The sequence below is a fragment of the Haemorhous mexicanus genome, chromosome 6 (assembly GCF_027477595.1).
Source record: "Haemorhous mexicanus isolate bHaeMex1 chromosome 6, bHaeMex1.pri, whole genome shotgun sequence".
Taxonomy (NCBI): Eukaryota; Metazoa; Chordata; class Aves; order Passeriformes; family Fringillidae; genus Haemorhous; species Haemorhous mexicanus.
Window position 1 is genome coordinate 60147091 of NC_082346.1, and position 20028 is coordinate 60167118.

The 20028-nt window shown below is 44.6% G+C and overlaps 1 protein-coding gene across 1 annotated transcript; it reads right to left on the reverse strand.

The window, feature by feature from the left end:
- Window positions 1-7793: 7793 nt before the first annotated feature.
- Window positions 7794-16603, reverse strand: SNAPC1 (small nuclear RNA activating complex polypeptide 1). Its single transcript, XM_059850518.1, has 10 exons — window positions 16432-16603; window positions 15507-15666; window positions 14359-14499; window positions 13804-13908; window positions 12735-12893; window positions 12257-12331; window positions 11563-11625; window positions 10482-10623; window positions 9682-9762; window positions 7794-8206 (listed from the first exon to the last, which is right to left on the reverse strand). Exons 1-10 carry the CDS (start codon window positions 16557-16559, stop codon window positions 8178-8180), a joined length of 1083 nt encoding a protein of 360 aa, XP_059706501.1. The 5' UTR covers window positions 16560-16603; the 3' UTR covers window positions 7794-8177.
- Window positions 16604-20028: the final 3425 nt, after the last annotated feature.

Consider the following 20028-nt stretch of genomic DNA (forward strand, 5'->3'; position numbering starts at 1 on the left):
AGACATATAAAGGTGCCTATCTTTGTGAAAAACTAACTCTCCTCAGAGGCAGCCTCCCTGGAGAATATCCCCCCCCCACCCCTTGAATAAAAACAGGAAGGAAACAGATTTTAAATATTCTCCAATTTACTTTGAAGTCTGACTGTGTACCTAAATGTTCTCTCACAGGGACAGTGCATAGGCACAAATGCAGGCTCTTTGTGGAAGTACCTGTGTTTCACATGCTTAGAAAAGAACACACAAGTGCAATCAATGTTTTTCCACAAAGCAGACATTTCTTAAGACTTGCTTTCAACACAGCCAGATGTGATGCAGGTCTATTATTAGCAACAATTTAGGCAATGTTACATCAAAATGAAACAAGAAAGGAAAACCAAAACCAAGATGCAGTGACATGAACTTTCAAATGGAAGTCAATGTACTTCCAGTATTTAAAAACTACTCTGAAGAGTCACATGCATGACTCTTTTAAATATATTCTCTTGGGAGATCTTTGATTTTTAAAATATACAGAATGGACTTATTATTATGAGCATACCATCAAATAATTAAATCACTTAGGCTGGAAAAGACCTCTAAGATCACCAAGCCCAACCAGCACTGCCAAGCCCACCACTCATCTATGTCCCCAGGTGCCACATCTACACTTTAAATCCCTTCAGGGATGGGAACTCCACCACGTCCTGGGCAGCCTGTTCTGATGCTTGACGACATTTCCCACTATTTTTTTTTTCCTTAATATCCAATCTAAACCTCTTCTAGCACAGCTTGAGGCCATTTCTTCTTGTCCTATTGTTCCTCACAGACCCTGACCCCCACCGGGTTCCACCCTGCTGTCAGGGAGTTGTAGAGAGTGAGAAGGTCCCCCCTGAGCCTCCTCTTCTCCAGGCTGAGCCCACCCAATTCCCTCAGCTGCTCCTTATCAGATTTGTTCTCCAGACCCTTTCCCAGCTCTGTTCCCTTCTCTGCACATGCTCCAACCCCTCAATGTCTTTCTTGACATGAGAGGCCCAAACCTGAGCTCTGGATTCCAGGTGCAGCCTCACCAGTGAGAGTACAGAGGGACAATCTCTGGCTGGCCACACTATTCCTGGCACAGCCCAGCTTCCATTGGCCTTCTTGCCTACCTGAACCTCATGTTCACTGCTGTCAACGCCCCCAGGTCCTTTTTCTCCAGGCAGCTTTCCAGCCACTCTGCCCCAGCCTGTGGTGGTACATAGTCCTACACCTGGATCACATCATTCTTGTGATCCAGGTGTAGGACCTGGCACTTCACCTTGTGGTCCCATAAATTTGGGCTTGATCCATCAATCCAGCCTTCTGCAGAGCCTTCCTTCCCTCCAGCAGATCAACCTGATGCTGTCACCAACACACTCAATCCCTTCACTCAGATCATCAATAAACAGCCCTGGCTCTCACAGCTTTAATTAAAACTGCATTAGAAATGGAGTCAAATGATCCACAGTTCTGTTTGGCACTGACCTGAACTGTGTCCAAGCTAAACTCATTTCCAATTGAGCTGAAGCCAGAGTGACTGGAAACCAAACTTCCCTCACTTCTGATCCTTGAGCCAGCAGGAACAATGAATTATTCAGCAATTAAACCAGAGCAGACAGCTGTAAAATGGATCTCTGATCACCTCAAGTCATCACTGCCACCTCTTCTGGCAGCCCAGAATCAGAGGAAGAGACTTTCTGGCTCTTTCTGCCTCTCTCAGAGGAACAGCTCTGACACAAGGACAGAAGTGGACACTACCTGAGCTCTCAGGATGGCCTTGCTCTCCTTCCAAATCTCCCCAGACAAGACAATCCCTGGTCCTGCTGATGGTGCCACTGCTCCATACAAGTACAGGAAAGGCTGGCATCTGCTGAGTTTGGATATAAAGCCAAACAGAACAACCCAGATTTTCCCACTTCAATAAAAATCATAGTTTAAATCTAAGTGGAATTTAATTCAAGTACACCAAGTCCAAGGAATGCCAATTTATTCATTTTAACTTCAGGCTTCCCTCCAGTCTTTCTCATTTCAGGTTATAATTTCTCAATCAAAACATTTAGCAATTTTCAAACATGATGAGGAGTCAACTGTCAGATGTGGATCCCTGTTGTAAAACCTAACTCATGGAAGGACAGATTCTGCAAGGTAAAAGTGTACTAATACTACTCTAAACAAACCAGGTTACCTCCTAATTCTGCTAAGGCCATGCTGAAGCACCAAATGGCTCCATGTTGTGGAAAATCCACAACTCCACCCATCAGCTTGGGCCTTGCCTGGGATGACCCTTCCTTAGGGACACAGCCTTGAAAGAAAATGAGGAACAACAAACACAAAGGAACATCACCAAATGGCAAAAGGGGGAGAGAAATTAGACTCCTGATTAAGTCCAATCTTTTTAATAAAAAGCTCAAGCCTAGGATTTTTTTTTCCTGAGAGCTTATACACTGCTATATGTCATCCTGGCATCTCTTAAAGGCTCACGTGATCCTTTTCCCCAAAGCTGGCAAAAGACGTAGCAATATCAATCCAACAATCCTCAGGAAGCATTGAAGTTGTCATTTTTCTAGTAAATCAGGAGGAGACTGCCAGGGCTGTGTCTAACAGCAGCAGTTCAGGTTCAGCAACTCGCCAGCCTGTGATCTGAAATATTAAGGGAAATACCTGACAGCAGCACCACTGTCACGACAATGAGCTGAGCCAGGGTGCAAAACAACACCCTCATCACTCAAAATTCCTCCCTCAAATAATTTCTGTTATGCTATGGTAAGAAAACCCAACAACTCCCAGGCTCCCAGACACAGACAAGTCCCCCATCATTACAAGAACACCCGTTCTTTGTCAATAGCTCAAAAGCCGGCTTTCCTATTTCTTTATTCTCCCTAAAATTCGTGTCTGTGCACAGGAACCCTTTCGGTGGGAAACGCACGGGCGGCACACCCCGCCACCGGTCCCTGTGAGACCCGGGCAGCGGCCGAGGGGCACCGCCCGCAGCCGGCCGGGGAGGGGACAGCGACCCCCGAACCGCCTTCTCCCAGCCTGCCGGGCCCACGGCGGAGGCTCCTCACCGTCCCAGGGGCAGGACCACTGGAGCTGGGCCCAGTTTCCCCCCTCCGGGGGCCGTCAGCATCCCTCAGTGCCCGGCTTCCATCAGCATCCCGCATCCCGCATCATCCTGCTCCCCGCAGCACCCCGCTCCCATCAGCATCCCGCTCCCCCTCCCGCAGCATCCCGCATCCCGGGCCAGCGGGGCGCGGCCGCCGCCCCCGCCCGGGCACCGCCCGCCCGCACTCACCGTCCGTGGCCATGGCCGGGCCCGGCCCGCGGCACTCGCTGCGCGGCTCGGAGCGGAGCGGAGCCCGCGGGGACGCGGCCGGCAGCGCGGAGGGTGCGCGCCGGCCCCGCTCGGTTCATCCCCGCCCGGCGCGGGCAGCGGGGGGAGCCGGGCGCGGCCGCGGGTCCCGCGGGGCTGCGGGAGGGAGCAGCGCTGCCTCTGCCGGGGCGGCACCGGGGACCGGGGTTCTGCCACATTTCAGCCCAAAATGCGGCTTGGGGGCATCGCTGCGTCTTCCAAAATGTTGAACCGTGTCTATCCATGGGTGCTCAGGACTGGGCTGAGCGGCTGGCAGCACGTGTGAAATACAGCGGGCAGCCCCCACCCCAGCGGGATGGACAGTGACAACTCGCAGCCCTGTGTCAGAATCACCTGCTCGGCAGGGTGCACCGAGCCTGTCTCTCGGATTTAATTGCTACCTCGCTTTTCAAAACCCTTTTTTTTATAACAAAAAACCAAGTTACTCCCCATCTTCAACAGCCCTTAGCAGCTGAGGGTTATGTCCTCTTATGTTCTGCCTTATTTCCCACATTTCCCAGATTTACATTGCTGTGACTAAAGAGGAAGCAGTTTGGTGTCTGCTACAGAAAGCTCGAGCTGCTGAAAGGTGATGTTGCTTTGATGGATTCTATCACAGCCAAACTGTGTCACAGCATAGAGATTGACCCAGGGGCCATGAAGATGGTGAAAGGCCAGAGGTGAAGCCACAGAAGAGCAGCTGAGCTCACTTGGTCTGTTCAGCTTGGAGGAGGCTGAGGGGAGAGTTTGTCACAGTCTGTAACTTCCCCTTGAGGGGAAGAGAGGGGCAGGCACTGATTTCTTCTCTGGTGACCAGTGACAGGACCTGAGGGAATGACCTGACTTTGTGTCAGGGGAGGTTTAGGTTGGGTATCAGGAAAAGGTTTTTCCTCCAAAGGGTGCTTGGGCACTGAACAGGCACCCCAGGGCACTGGTCACCAAGGCTGACAGAATTCAGCATTTGGACAAGGCTTTCAGGCACATGGTGTGACTCCTGGGATGGCCCAGGCTGGGCCAGCAGTTGGATTTCAATTGTTGTAGGTCCCATCCCTCTCCGGATCTTCTACAATTCTAAATTCTAAGTGATAGGAGAAAGACAGAGCTCAGCACATTTTTAAATTCCTTGTAGCTGATGAAATTCCAGGAGTCCCATTTCCAAACATTGGGCTGTACACGGAGGAGGGAAATATTCCATTATCTGGCTTAATCATGTGCCCAGATTTGAAGGCCAAGATGAAAATGGGCTGAGGAAGCCACTTAGCAAGCTTTGTAAAATCTAAATAAGCAACTCCAGATGCAGAATGAACTTCAAAATGAAACATTCCAGACAAGAAGAGATAAAATACCAGTGTCATTTGAAGAAATCTGCTATGCAGGTCTCATGTGATGAGAGAAAACAAACACTCTGCATAGAGTCCAGTTACATAAGACATTTAAGTATAACACCAGAATAAACCTCAAAGTATCTTTTAGTCCTTTAGGATCAGGTCCACCTTTAGAATCCTGAAAAAAAAAAGCAACAAAAAGAAAGCAGACTGCTTTTGATTTTAGTCTGAAAAAGAAATGAGTGGAACAGTCTCTCCAGCTTTGTAATGTGTCTTTATGCAGATGGTGATTAATTAATTTTTCTCCGTGCTCACTAGAGATGTGCAATTGTAGCTACACAAATTCACTTAATAGAATTTCACAGTAAACAATCTGGCCTTATAACAAACAGCAAAATCCCTTTTACTGTAGGATTCTCCAGTTATTCTAGAGGTGATACCTACATTGACACTAAGCTGTACACACAGAGATCTTCACTGGCATCCATGGCATTTGGAATTTTTTCACGTCACTCCCATATTGGGGTTTCAACTTCAGTTTGAAGGCTGCAAAAACCTTCAGGTTGAGCACAACTGCTTACAGGAGCATTCCTGAGCTGGTATTTGAGCTTAATTTGTCCAGTCTTTTGCACTTACTTGGACTTAATTACATATTGTCGGTTACTTTAATAATAAGAATAAAAAGTATATTGTATATTTTCACTTAGACAGTTCCCAGGTGCTCAGGAAAAGACTGGACATTGCACTCAGTGCCATGCTGTGGTTGACAAGGCGGTGATCAGTCAAAAGTTGGACTCAATAATGCCAGAGGTCTTTTCCCAGATAATTGTTTCTGTGGTTCTGTAAACTGATGTCACCTCTAGGTGTTTTAGGTGCATTTTGCTTTTCATCACCCACATTATTCTCACAAACACTGAGCACTGGCTCCAGCCTCCACTAAGAGATCTTTCACCTCTGCCAAAGAAATGGTGATTACTTTTGGATGAACAGTTAAGCAGCTACCTCAGAGAAGCTCCAGCCAAAACATAATTATTCCATTTATTTCTGAAAACTGTAACATCCAGATACACACTGTCATATGGCCTCACTCCTATCCACCAGCACAGCTGGAAATTAGGCTGGCACTACAGAGATTAAATTTCCTTGCAGACTTTAACCACTGCAGTAGCTGAGGCTACAACCAGGAGAGAATCTGGATCCCAGAAAGTCTACTACTACTATTACTATTTGGATTTCCAGAATTACTGTTGAAGGGTTTTTTTAATGACAGCTGCTTGCTTCAATGAAGCATTTTAGGAAGTCCCTCTGCTGTTTTTCAAAGCCTGTAATTGCCCATCAGACTCCAGAAAGGGATTTTTTTTCCTTTAAAGATTACACCAGCATTGTGAATCTCTGCTTACAGCTGCCTCAAAATTCTCAGGATTACTGTTTTAAAACATCACCATGCATACACTCAGCAGTTGCAAGTTTATTCTCAATCATGACTTCTATTTTCCATCTATGTCATTTTATAAACAAATTACAGAAGATTTGTTTTCATGATTACAATATGAAAACAATTTCTAGTTGAATGCACCCATCCTTGTGCCTAGCCAAGTCTTTGCAAGCTTTGTACATCATTTGCAGAGGAGCACAGGGAGGACTCATGACACTGAGTATCAAAAATTGTGACAAATTCCACCCCTTAGTCAGCTCTTGGAATGGCTCAAAGGTATAAGGAGAGGCAAATGAGATGGTTGTGCTATGAAAAAGTGCCACTGCAGGGAACAGTATTAAACATGTTCCTTAAACATGTTCCTGAGCAAAAACAGTCTGATTAAGTTTCCCTTTGAGGTCTCTTCTGTTTTTTTTTTTGTACCTCCTCATCAAAAAGTAGAAGAAATGCACAGAGGCAAGGTTTGTGCAGCTAACAGAAAAGCACAGGCATTGTCACTGTCAAAAAACCTAAATAAAACCAAATTGTTCAAAATTTACAGAAATTATACCTCCAAAACATTCATAGCCATAGATGAGTCCTTTCAAGAAGACCACATCTGAACCACCCACAGCCTTAGCCCAACCTCAGGCCAAAGAGGAAGAGCAAATGATAAACCAGAAAAAAAAGATGTATGATGACTTTAAATGTGTTGTTACTGCTATAGGGGTTTTTCCTCTGTGTAGACGTATTCCTTTTTCTATAATAATTAGATCTGAGCTACTAATGACTTTTGGATTAGACTATCAAGACTTTGGTTACTCAACTCAGTATTTGACTGTTCAGTTTACAGTGCAGTAAGGTTTGGCTTTATTACAAAGTGTTTCCTCTTTTCTCATTAACAAGGTCAAGTGCAAAACTGGCACTTCATCATCAGCTTTTCCAGTGTCAGACCTCATTTTGGACCATTCCTCCTTGCCAACCAACACATTTAATATGGAAACCTTTGATAGTCAAACAATTTGTATCTCCATTTAAATGTTTTTTCTTCTAGGTAAGAGCACTTCAGTTCCTCTAGCCTTTGACAGTCATACTATCAAACTAATTAATTCAAATTAGGTTCTTTCTGTATTCAAAATCTTTCAAATTTCTAATTTCTATTTCATCTTGTAGAAAAGGACATTTAACTCCTTTGCCTTCCTTGAAAGAACAGCTGTGATCAACTGGAGAAATTCCAAGGAGAGTAACTCCACATTCCTCTTAAACTGTTGTGGTCAGATGGGAATACTTAAGGCTACAGCCTTCCAAGGCTGAGTGACACAAATTCTACTGGTTTCAGTGTTTACAAAAATATTCCAGCTGATGATTCTCAGTCCATTTGCTGCTTCTGCTGCAGTGGTGCCAAGCAAGTATTTCCCCATGCTGTGCCTGTTCTCAATGCTGAGATCCATGTCTATTTCTGCACTCACTTCTTTCACTCCCCTCCAATTTATAAAGATCATTTGGAATTCCAGTCCTGCCCTTGTACAGCTTAGGGTTATCTGCAGAAATAATGAACACCCATTACCTCCTTTTATTTTAATACACAGTAGCTCCAGATCAGCTGGAGACAGGGCACAACAAAAAGCTTATCATCAAGTTCATTTCCACATGTGTGGGATCAAACCATGATAAGCAGTGAAGTTTACACAGCATAAAATGGAGCAAGTCAAGCGTGAAAAATAATTTATTGTACTAATTTTCAACAGTCAATACCCTTTTGTTCAGAGATAAAGGATTATAGACATCTCTTACATGGGCAAATATTTTCTGAGCCTTCTTCTTCCAGCTCAGCCAGGACACAGCAACTTCAGCCTCCCAACAAGAAGCATTCACCATGTGGTCACCATCTTTATCTTGTGGTGATAAAGGCACCACAAGACAGCTGAAGTATCCCAGTCACTACCAGTATTCCAGCATCACCTGTGGTTCTGGTCCCAGACACTTCTTTTATGTTCAAAGGTATCCAAAACAAGCACCTGGTATTACCTCTGACATTTTCATTTTGTCATTAAAATTTACATTAGTGCTTCTCCAACTGGATCCTCTAATGTCATCTTCTCCTCTTGGGGAGAGATACTTCTGAAAGAAAATAAAGAGAAAGGGGTTTTTACAAGCTTTTAAATCCATCTTCCTACATGGGAGTTGTTCAAGTAGAATGAATTCTATCCAGCACAGAAAATTAACTAGATGAGCTCTTGAAATCCCCTCCCTGTATCTCTCCCCATGATTTGTAAATATGAAAAAAAAAATCTTTCTGGATTCTACAGCACACTGTCATTCAAAGTATCAACTGAAATTCCATTGATGAATACTGTACTTCAAAACTTATTTCATCTTAAAAGCTTTCTGCTCCTCACCAACATCTTTCAGATTTTGCTGTGAATTTGACAAATGGAATACTCACAAAATATCTGAAGAGACTGCTTATAGGTATTTTTAATGCTTCAGAATTTACTGGAAAATTCTGAGAAATGGAGAACGTTCCTGATTTAGAAGGAAACTTTTTGTCCACAAGTGGACAAGTGAAGGGAAAGTAAACAAAGTACAATATTAAATGCTCCATGGCACCTTCAATCTGACCATTTAAAACTGAATGAATTCCCACTGTCTACAAATAAAAGTGACCAGAGAATGCAATCTCACTTCAGTACTACAAGATGCTCCTTTGCTTCTAAAACCAACAAATATAAATATACGTCACTAAAAATGTATTTTAATACATTTAAATGCATTAAATTGTATTAAACACACCTTGTATTAAATATCCTTCCATTACATACAATTTTGGATAGTAAATTAGCTGCAGAAGATTCTTTATACTGTGCCATGTTCTCAAGCAGCTGAGAACAGAACCTGAAGCTTCTGAGCTGCAGAGCAGCTCGTTATTATCCAACACTGTTGCTTCTGCAGGGCAACTCCACTGTCAGCTTTGAGCAATGTGTTTTACCACTGCTTCCCAGTTAAAATCACATTATTTCCAGTAACCTGAGTGACAGCAAAGCCATTCACTCCCCTGCTGCAGTTCCCAGAGTCCTCCCTGACAATGTCAGCTAACTTCCAGCACAGCAGAGGATGCTATTGCTGTACTGGAGCTCAATCCATGAAACACTGCCCAGCTGAAAGTAAGACTAGAGAGGAACTTTCTCTCCCTCAACAAAGGTGAGGGCAGCAAGGGCTCTTCTTTCCTAAGTTCACAGTTACCAGAACAGGCATCTTCTGTAAGCAGGTGACTGACCAAAAAAATCACTTTTCCCTACACAATGGAACTCCTCAAGACAAACTTATATTACAGAAGAATGAGACTGCTTTAAACTGGACTAATTTTAACTCTGAACACACTATGATGAAATCTATGTAGAAAAAAATTACTCTGGAGACTTTGCCATGGAATTTCAAAGTTTCAATTTTCATGTAACAATTTGCAGGCTAAAACCAAATCTAGCTTTTGCAAGGCAGCAAGACATGATCCAAATATCAGCTTTAGTTTCAGAAAAAAACAGCAGAGGGATATTAAAAAACAAGTCACTGGTTTGCTGAAATTCCAATTGTTGTACCTCCTTCATCCAAGTCCTCTTCTGTGATTACTGGCATCCCGATATGCCGAGTTACAGTTTCTTCTGCCTCTTGCATTTCACCTGCAGAGAGATTTTAAGGAAAAACTGTCAGGCTTTTTTTTTGCTTCAACATCCCTCATCTAGCAGTTATAAGATTGTTCACTGCTGCTCTCCTGAGATGCTGTCAAATGCTGCAGACAAACCTACTTTTCACAGTACCTTCCATATGGCTCACTAAGGAACCTACAATAACAAGTAATTAACACTACCAATTTAAAGCAAATTAATCACCAACTCAGTTTAACATGTCACAATGTCCTTACTGCTCCAAAACACTTCATCTACGCTCTTAAAGTCAAGCAAAGGCAACACTGCCTAATCCTCATCTCTGAAGAGGGATTCATTTCCTCAGTAACTTTTTTTCCCTAGCAGAGGCTAAGCAAGTCTGAAAACTGAGTTTGGAACTTAGAAATTAAATTCCCATCTTCAAAATAAAGACAATCCAAAAAGGAAGGACAATCCAAAAAGGAAGGACAATCCAAAAAGGAAGGACAATCCAAAAAGGAAGGACAATCCAAAACCATTTTGCTGTTAAGCTTCATTTAAACTAACAAATAAGGAGTAAGGAAAAAATTTAGACAGCAGAGCCACTTCTATCAGTTGAAGAGGTGGATACCAGAAAGAGAATTTCCTTAGGAAAAGTAATTTCTCAGTGATCAACAGCAAAATTTAACCCAGCTAGCAAAGCAATGGATAAATTTTGCAAGCTCCCCATGTTCATGGATGCAATGGAGAAGTACCTCTAACTTCTGAAGAACCTCTCCTTGCTGGCTGTGGTGTCCTGCTGGCTTTTTTTTTACTTCGACCTGGAGACTTCCCACAACTGGGCCCTGATTCAGAGGATTCCAACTGCACTTGCCGATGTCTCCTGGATTTGGAAACCTGAATGACAAAAAAAAGCTGAACTTCTACAGCCAGATCTTGCTGTGGGTCACTTGACAAACCAGCAGGGACCAAAGCCTCAACTTGATGTCAGGATGGAAAAGGAATAGAAGGGGAAAGAGAGAGGGAAGACTCCCACTAGTTGCTGTTCTTCAATTTTAACAGGACAATGCCCTTCTATGATTTAATGGGTGTATAACCTAAAATGCAAATAATGAAACATTCCTTAATTCCCAACCCATTCTCTGTTACTACCAACCTGCATCCCCTTACATCCCCCCAAAAGCAACACTTCTAAAACCTGCTGCTCTGTAAAGCCTCCTTACCATCATATTTTGCTGAAGTGCCTAGAAAGCATCACTGCACATACACGAGTCTGGACTGTTAAAAAATCCAGAGCTGTGTTTCATTTAATGACACATTTTTTTGATAGGAGAGTTTAATAAACAGAGAAAGGTGATATGTTTCTCATAGGACTGCTAAGAAAAAGACAAACCAACAATACTCTTTTAAGGGAGAAGCTACTGAAACAAAGTTTTCAAGAACTTGCAACTGACTTTAAACTCCCAAGTCACATTTTCACAGGCATCTTCCAAGATTCCAATATCTAAGATACAAAGAATCTGAGCAATTAAACTCTCACATATTTTTTATACATCTTCTTAAAATTTCATCTACTTAAACAGAGAGTAGATATTAAAAGATACCCTGTAAAGGAAAATCCCCTAAGCACAGGCCTTATCTGCATTGTTCCATAAATCTAACAAGAATAAGAGCTTTGAGTTTCCCTGCTGTGTTAGGAAAACTAAGTCATTCAAAAACTGAATTACAGAGTGCAGTTTTAACTCATTTCTTTTTGACCCAACATTTACATTAAACTGGTACTTAAAACTGCTCTTGAAAAATAAATACATCCCCACTATCAATTTTCATACCTACCTCAACAACTGCAGAATAAGACTTGTATTTGATTCTGGCCAGGGCACTTGCTCTTTCAGAACCCTGTAAAGAAACAAGAGTTCAGTCAGAAAAGATTCTTATTCTATTATAGCAGTACTGAAATATTGCATCAGGCAACCACCTGAGCAACAGCTCACTAGAGCTGTAACTCTATAATTAGTTCTACACAATTTCCATGCCACCAAAATGGTACTTCAAGGGGGAAAAAAAAAAATCATTACAAAGACAGAGCATAATTTTGGTTTCCTTCACTGTTACAAAGCCTGGGAGGAGAAAATTCAAATTTGAAACTTCACATCTTATCCAAATTCAAAGCAGACAAGTACAACATGAGACAATTCTGTAGCATAAAAAAATGAATATTGCCTTAAGCTGAAACTCCAGGAGGAAGTGTAAAGGAGTTTGGCCAAGAAAACATAGCTCTTTTCCCTCCTTACCTGAGAGAGACTTTTTATGGTGATCACCTAAGAGCTGTCACTAAAAGCAGTGAATGCTCTCATCTCAACAGAAAACAATATGAGTTAAAAAGCAAAACCAAGCAACCAACCCCACCAGCTGTCCTTGGACATTACTTTGACACTATCAAACTATCAAACTTTGCCTTACACTGCTTAGCCTGAGATCTGAAGTCAAAAAATGAACTGGCCTGTGCAACACAGCGAAGTTTCCTTACCTCTGATTCTAGCCAAGTCTCCTCTTTCTTTTTGTTTTCTGTTTCTGGAGTTACTTTAGCATTTCCGAATAATTTCTGTGGGGAAGAAAAGTGGTTTTCTTTAAACATCTGTGATATACAAGACAGCTAAAATAAAAGAACTGTAAAGAACACCACAAGTATTTACACACATGCCCATTTTCTATATCTGCCTTACACTGTGGCCTTTCTTTGATAAAGGAATGTGTTACAGAGGTATTTAATGAAGTCACACCTTCAGGCTTCCCTCTCAGCAGTCACTTGTGGTAGTCCAAGGCAAGACCACCCACAAGTCCTTTCTTCCATACCACATCCCTGCCTCAGGTTTCACACACTGTGAGCCTTCAGTGTCACAGTTCCTTCTCCTTCAGTCTGAGATGTAATCACATCAAGAAATCCAGTTCTTACATGTTCACCCAACCTGCTGAGGCCCCACAACATAGTGGTCGGTAGTACCTACCATTCTGTTCTGCTGCCATTCCTGATGTTCCAAGGTTATGTCTTTGAGATTAACCACAAAGTCATCTTTTATCAAGCTTAGGGCCTTGTCTGGCTGGGATTTGTCAGCTGAAATGACACACTTCATTTTCTGGTAGTGGTCGTGAACATTCATCAGCTCCTGAAATTATTTTTTTAAAAAGTGTCTTTCAGGAAAAAAAAAAGATTCCAGCAGTAAAGCAGTATTAGTCCTCAATGTACAAACCCAGGGTTATAGAAACCATTCTAAGGAGACCACTGGACCAGGAGGAATGTTAGAAACTCACTGTGGTTAGAGTGAGTTTTAGAGCCAAGGAATCCTGTAAACCAGAAGTGACCCATCAAATAAGCTAAAGAAGAAAGAGTATCTTATATTATTTTAACTAAGAAGGTTATTCAGGGCCACTGATCACACACAGTTCATTCTGATACTGTGGTTTATTTTCATCTCTTTGGAGGAAACATTTTACTTCACAGATTTCTGTACCACTGCTTTCAACCTTACTGATACACATTTGCCAGCAATAAATGAAAAAAACTGCAAAGAAAGTTCTACCACTGAGTGAACCTTTACCTGGCTTTATATCAGAACTTTTAGCTCACTTGAATTACTCAGGTTTTTATCAAATGCATCAAATAATAAAAAAACCCAATGTTTGAAACGAGAAATAAAGGTGGGAGAAGGCTATGAACTTGCAGGTAAGTAAATTCATATTATCACAAGTATCAATCCTGCAACCTGCAGATATATCAAAACAAACATGCTTCCCCCCCTTTTCCATTGTTCCCTAAGTGACAATTAACCATTTACACCCTTTTACATCTTACTGAGGCAAAACCACAAAACATTAGAGCATATTTCAGTATTGAAAAAGGCACCACAATTCTTCCAAATTAAATGCCACATTTCTGAGTGTCTGGTAAAATTCCCTTAGTCTGCACTCCACAAAAGGACAAGACTGCTGATTAGAGAAGTTACAGCTCTTGGACAAACGAGAAATTAAAACAAAACAAACCCCATTGATTAATCTGTAGTTTAAAGGTTACTGTACCTCCAATACATCATTAGTGATGAGGCTGTTTACTCTGTTACTCGGGTCCTTAAATTCTTCTTTAAAATAATTTTCCTCAATCTTCTTCTTAGTTCTGTAGGTCAGCTAAAACAAGAAGAAATGTTTGTGACCTAAAAGAAAACTTTAAATGGCACCTCCTCTTTAGAACTCCTACTGCATATCCATCAATCAGATGGGAGATACTGAAAGGCATAAAACCACATAAAACAACAGCTTTGATGTCACATGCTCAGAGGCAGCACTTTTCACAAATTATTGTCTAGTTAAGAATTTAATATAGCACCTAGACTAATTTCTCCAACTGGTAAGACATCTCAAATCCATTAGGAACATTAGATACTGATAAAATATTTTCAAGTGAGAAGCATTCAAACATCCTCTAAGCTCTTCATCACCTACCTATGTTAAGCCACACATAATTGCATTTTAACACAGCCTCAAGGCTGAGCTAACCAAGAGTGCTGTTGAACTGTCAGGCATCAAAAGATGAGGGTATTTTGTTTAAAAATGTAAGTCATTAATGTAATAACTCACTAGCTTTGGCATTGCTGTGAAATGGAAGGCTCTGGCAAGTCGCAGTCTCCTGAAGATATAGGCTGCATCATAGTGCTGGGAGTCAAGCAGATCCAGATGAAATTTCTGGATTTCAGGCCAATCCTTGAGTGCAATTCTGATCTGCAACAAAAGAGTTACATACTGTTAAACCAAGATTTCAACCACAAAAATTAACTGAGCTCACTACTGTGATCTACAGTCTACTGTGATCTGACTACAGACAACACCTGCATGTCCAGAGCTGCAGAAAGGATCCCACTATAACATTTGTTATTACCACTAAGATCATTATTATGCCACTTTCTTTGACAGTGACATGGAACACAAGTCCTTTCTGATATTTGAAGACATTCATTCTTCACATTCTGAAGTGTGTGAAAAATAGTCTGCACCTGGGACACTCCCCTTCACTTGTGATTAGGAAACAATACTCATACCAGGTTGTGCTGCCACTGAAATGCTCATAAATGTTCTCCTTCCTTTATTTCTTCCTTTCTCTCCTGTCACATCCACTCTGCCCACTTCCCTTTCTCCCTGCTTAACTTTCTGGATAACTCGTGTACCCTCTTATAGCTGCTATCCAGCAGTGCCTTTAAAATTGCCTAAATTCATCTTCATAAAAAGTTATTGATTCCTCTGAGGTCAAAATCTGAGACATCATGGCATTGTTGTAGACTACTCCAAATTCAGTTTGTTATTTAAAGAATTTGGACTCGATTTTGCACGTGCACTGAACATATATCACAAAGTTCCCAAGCAAACCACTTCTCCTTGCACTGAGTTTCTAATTCCTTTAGATATTGGTCTCTTATCCTAAAAGCAGCAAGGAGGGTGTCATTCACCCTCTCAACCTATTTATGAATTCCTTTTCTGGTAAACAGGAAGTGCAAATAATCCAGTCTCCATTCTGTTGGAATTCTAAAGAGTAACTCAGGCTGTAATGGGGTTCACCCTACAGCTGATGAACACATTCTCTGTCCCTGCATTTCCCAGCAGCTTCCAATCTGGCTTTAAGTATTATTACTTTGAGAAAGTGAGAGGAAATGCCCTAACCATTTATGATGACAAAGCAGACCACATATCTTATGTCTAGTATCTCCTGAGAATAACACCTCAGGAACAATTACCTTTTGTTTTGGCTGACAAAGCTGGGCATTATAGAGCCCATACAGAAGGTACAGAGCACCAACTCGGATCTGGAAGGAGTAGGGGGGAAAGAAGTACTGCTGGGCCAGATCTAGAGTCTTCTTTGTGATCTTATTCCTCTCCAAAGCTCTTATTCTACCACTAAAGCAAATAAACAAACAACAACAACAACAACAACAAAAAAAGGTAACATGTTAAACAGGTAAATATAAAACTGCAGGCTTTAGAAAACTTCATAATGCAGAAAAAAGCTTTAGATGTTTTAAAAATAGAGAATCATTGAATGTCCTCAGCTAGAAGAGACCCGCAAGGATCACTGAGTCCAGCTACTGGCCCTGCAGAGGATGACCCCAAGAATCACAACCTGGCAGAGTTCAAGAGTCTGGACAAGATTCTCAGCACAGGCTGTGACCCTTGGGGTGACCTGTGCAGGGCCAGAAGCTGGACTCCATCATCCGTGTGGGCTCCTTCCAACTCAGGATATTCTATGATTCAGTCAAGCAAGCATGTCCTGCGATCACACTTTTAAATCTCCCGAGGATTGCACCAAGCTGCCTGCGGAGTTACCGCTCAAACCCCACACATTCCTAATGCACGAAATACCCTGAATTTAAAACTCTCTTCCATCATTACAGAGGGACCGATGCTTCGCTTTCTTTAGAACCCAGCCAGGCACCCCTCTCCCTGAGCCAGGCCTGAGGGGGCACACGGCCCACCCACACCTCCTTTAAGGCTGGCCTACCCCGCGGGGAAACTCAGCACCGGGGGCAGCGGGCCTGGCGAGGGGAAGCCGAGGGGCAGGAGAGGAGAGGCGAGAGACAGGAGAGGGGAAGGAGAGGGCAGGCGCAGCTTGGCCTGAGGGGAGGCCGGGAGGCATCTCCGCCGTCTCCTCCCTCCCTCCCTTACTAGAAAATGGTGTGGAAGCGGCGCTCCCGCCACAGCTCGGCGAAGCGCTCGAAGCGGACGGTGTCTGCCTGCTGGAAGGCGCCGAGCAGCTCCTCGCAGTCCTCCTTCAGCCCCGGCAAGGTGCTCATCACGCCGGCCCCCCGCTCACCCCGCGGCCGCTCCGCGCATGCGCTCCCGCACCACAACAGCCGCGCGGCGCCTGCGTGCCCCTCCCGCGCCTGCGCACGGCCCGTGCCGGGCGGGGCCGGGAGGAGCTGCCCGGGCTGCCCGTGAGGGAGCGGGGCTGCCCCGACCCGCGGTCCCGGTGCCGCTGTGTGTCGGCAGTGATGGCGCCGTCAGTGATGGCGCTCGTTCTGCCCGCCCTGGGCGCTGTCCCGCTCCCCTCCTCCGTGGGAGGTCAACAGGCAAAATGCGTCTCTGAGCAGGGCATCCCTGGGTGGTCCCGGGGCGCAGCCCGCGGGGATGAGCGGGTTCGGGCGGGAGGAGCAGCGGCGGGACCGCTCGGACAGGCGCCGCTCTACCACAGCCCAGAGATCCTGGGGACGCTCTCGAGGCGTAGGGCTCACATCCCCGCCCCAGTCCCCGCAGGCATCCCCGGCAGCGAGCTCGGGGACCGTGACCCGCCTGGCTGGGGAACAGCGGTTCCCCAGCGGGAGGGGCGCCCGGCCGTCCCGGCGAACGCCCGCGCCGCGCGGCCGTGAGGACGTGACACGCCGCCACGCTCCGGTGAAGGGCCACTGCCGGCCCCCTCCGCCGTCCCCGCTGCTCCCCCGGCTGTCCCAAAACGCCGGCGGCTGCGGGAGCCCCGTTTCCGCCTGGGCAAGAGTGGCAGGCAGGGATAAGCCGGCGGCCGCCCCCCCCCCGAGCGGCGGGATGCCGTGCCCTGCCCTTCCCTGCCCTGCCGTGTCATATCGTGCCGTGCCGTGCCGCCCGCTCCCCGCATGCACGGCCACACGTAGGCGGCCGGGGCAGCGGGGCGGGCGGGGAGGGGGCCGCGGCTGCCGAGCCGCACGTAGGGTGGGTGGGTGCGGCCTCGCCGGCGGCGCGGAGCGGGCGGCGGGGGCTTCCCTGCCCGCGCTCCGCCGCGCACGTACAGAGAGGGGCGAGCGGCCACCGAGGCGGCTGCCGGGACCAGCGCCGGCGTCGGAGAGCCCCGCGCCGCGGTGAGTACGGACCCGCGGCACCGGGCACCGCTCGGGGCGGGGGCGGGCAGTGTCCCGGGGAAGCCGGTTCTGGTGCCTGGAAGGCTCCGCAGCCCCTCGGGCGGGTCCCCAGAGGGTTTGAGGACGGGGCTCAGGTTTCAAGGCGGTGTTGCGGTGATCGCCGCTGCGGTCGGGGCTCGGCTGTGGATTGTGGGAGCGCTGCTGGACAGCGGCAGCAGCGCCGGGAGCGCTCCTGGTCCGGGCAGGAGAGCGGCCGGGTGCCTGTGCACCCACGGGATGCGGGGCTCGGCAGGTGCGAGATACCCCCTGTGCAGGGGAAGCCACGCTTCCCCTACAGCGTGTAGGGGAAGTATGGGCTTGGGATGGAGCCTTGCGTGGTGCCTTTGGGATGTTTAAATCTGCAGGAGTTTTCCCAGCGACCGGGTAAAAAATTCACCTTTTGCTTTCTCAAATAATTATGCGCTGCGAAATGAGTGTTGAATTCTGCTGGCTACGGTACCGTGATGTTCTCCAGTTCACCAATAGCATCAACCAATTGATCCAAAGGTTGCTCCTTACAGCAAGGCACATCAAGCTGTCAGCTCCTACAATGTCAGGAGCTCCCACAGTGCTCCAGGCATGCAAGCATCTTTCCATATTTATTGTATTTCCCAAAAGGTTGCTGGAGTGCAACCTTTAGCAGCCTTTATTAGGAGGTGATTTGCCAGCGGCTGAACAGCAGTTGCCTTTGAGCACCTCTGGTTGCCAATGTCATTGACCATAGGAACAGAGACGTTTGCAGAGCTGTTGCCTATGAACTGTACAGGGTTTAGGAGGAGAGCTGCACCTGCCAGGGTCTGGTTTGCATTTTTTCCCTTTTTCTGAAAAGGCACTTTGATCTATCATTTGGATTCATTTTAAGAGATGTAGGGCAGTGACCCTGTTCATCCAATACGTGACCCTGACTTCAACAGATTGTACTGATTTTGGAATAGAATGCCAACACTGTTAGGAAAACAGATATAATGTTCTCCCCTCCATGCAATGGATTTAAGGATTCAAAGCACAAGTAAGTCTAAAGTGACACATCATGGAGCAAGTTCACCATTACACACAGCTCAAACCAAGCCCTGTTTAGTTACAGGAGTCATCCCTTAATTTAATAGGAGCAGAGGAGCCTGGCTCTGGAGTGATGCTGAATTTGTAAAGCTCAGAGTGTGTTTTCTGATTTTTGTTTTTTAAGCGTGCAGTGAGTGGGGTGATTCCTCAGAGGTGATGTTTCAAGGAACACTATACAGAATTTACTTTTTTTCTCCTAAGGCAGATGGGGCTGCATGATGCAAGATGTAGTGAGGATGAGGCTGTTGTGCCCATGTGCCCTAAATCTTCCCTTGCAGGAAGTTTGGGTACAATGTAAAGAATGAAAATGCAGAAGACTAAAACCAAGTAACAGGGTTTCTTCATACAATTTCCCTGGTGTGGTATATAAAATTAAATACAGTATCAATTTTTAGACTAATTCATACTCTTCTTCATCACCTGCATTTTCAGTGCTCCTTCAAATTATTCATTAGTACATTTTAGTAGAATGTAACCTTCAAACTAAAAAAAAAAAAAATAACCTTCAAACTAAAAAAAAAAATATGATGTAAGGAAAAATGTGCTGATTACTGTATCTTCTTCATATTCAACTGCTAAACAAAAGGATGAATCCTATTTGCTCTATTAATTCCTAGTTTATAAATTGCAATTTGAAAGCCATTTATCTTGCACTGATAAAAATAATGGGGTTTTCCAGGTGCATGTGGCATAAAACAAATATATTTTTTAAAATACCTTATGTGATTGCATCAGAACACATTTTCAGGTTGAAAACATGAAAATAAATTGTGTTTTAATTCTTTTGCATGGAAATAACTAATGAATATATTTTATTAAATAGCTTATTCCACCTTTGGTATGTACAAACCTATTGCTAGTAACAGGGTCATACTCTACTGGCACATGCCTCCTGCTTTCAGACTTCCCAACAAGCACAAATTTTGCAAAAGCTTTTTAATCTGTGCAGAAGGAAGTGACATTGATTTGACAGGACAGCAGTAGTCACAGGTTCTTGAGCTATTTGTGTGTACCAACAGCAACTGAAATCACCTGGAGACACGGCCGTGGATTCAAATGAGTGTGTGTTTTGTTACTAAATGCATTCCTGGTGTGACTAATCAAAGAGGCTCCATAAATGTCCTCTGTCCCTCTGGCTCTGTAGCTGTTGCTCTCTCTTTGGCTTCCTCCAGGAAAGCCTACTCCATTCCCCATATCTTACTTGTTAAATTTTACGTTTGACCTCTTTTGTTCACACTCTGCTTAACTTAGGTGGGATAACCACATGTGAATAGGATTTAGCTTATGTATAAATATTATCTATTTATATTATATTTAGTATAAAATGTATATTTCT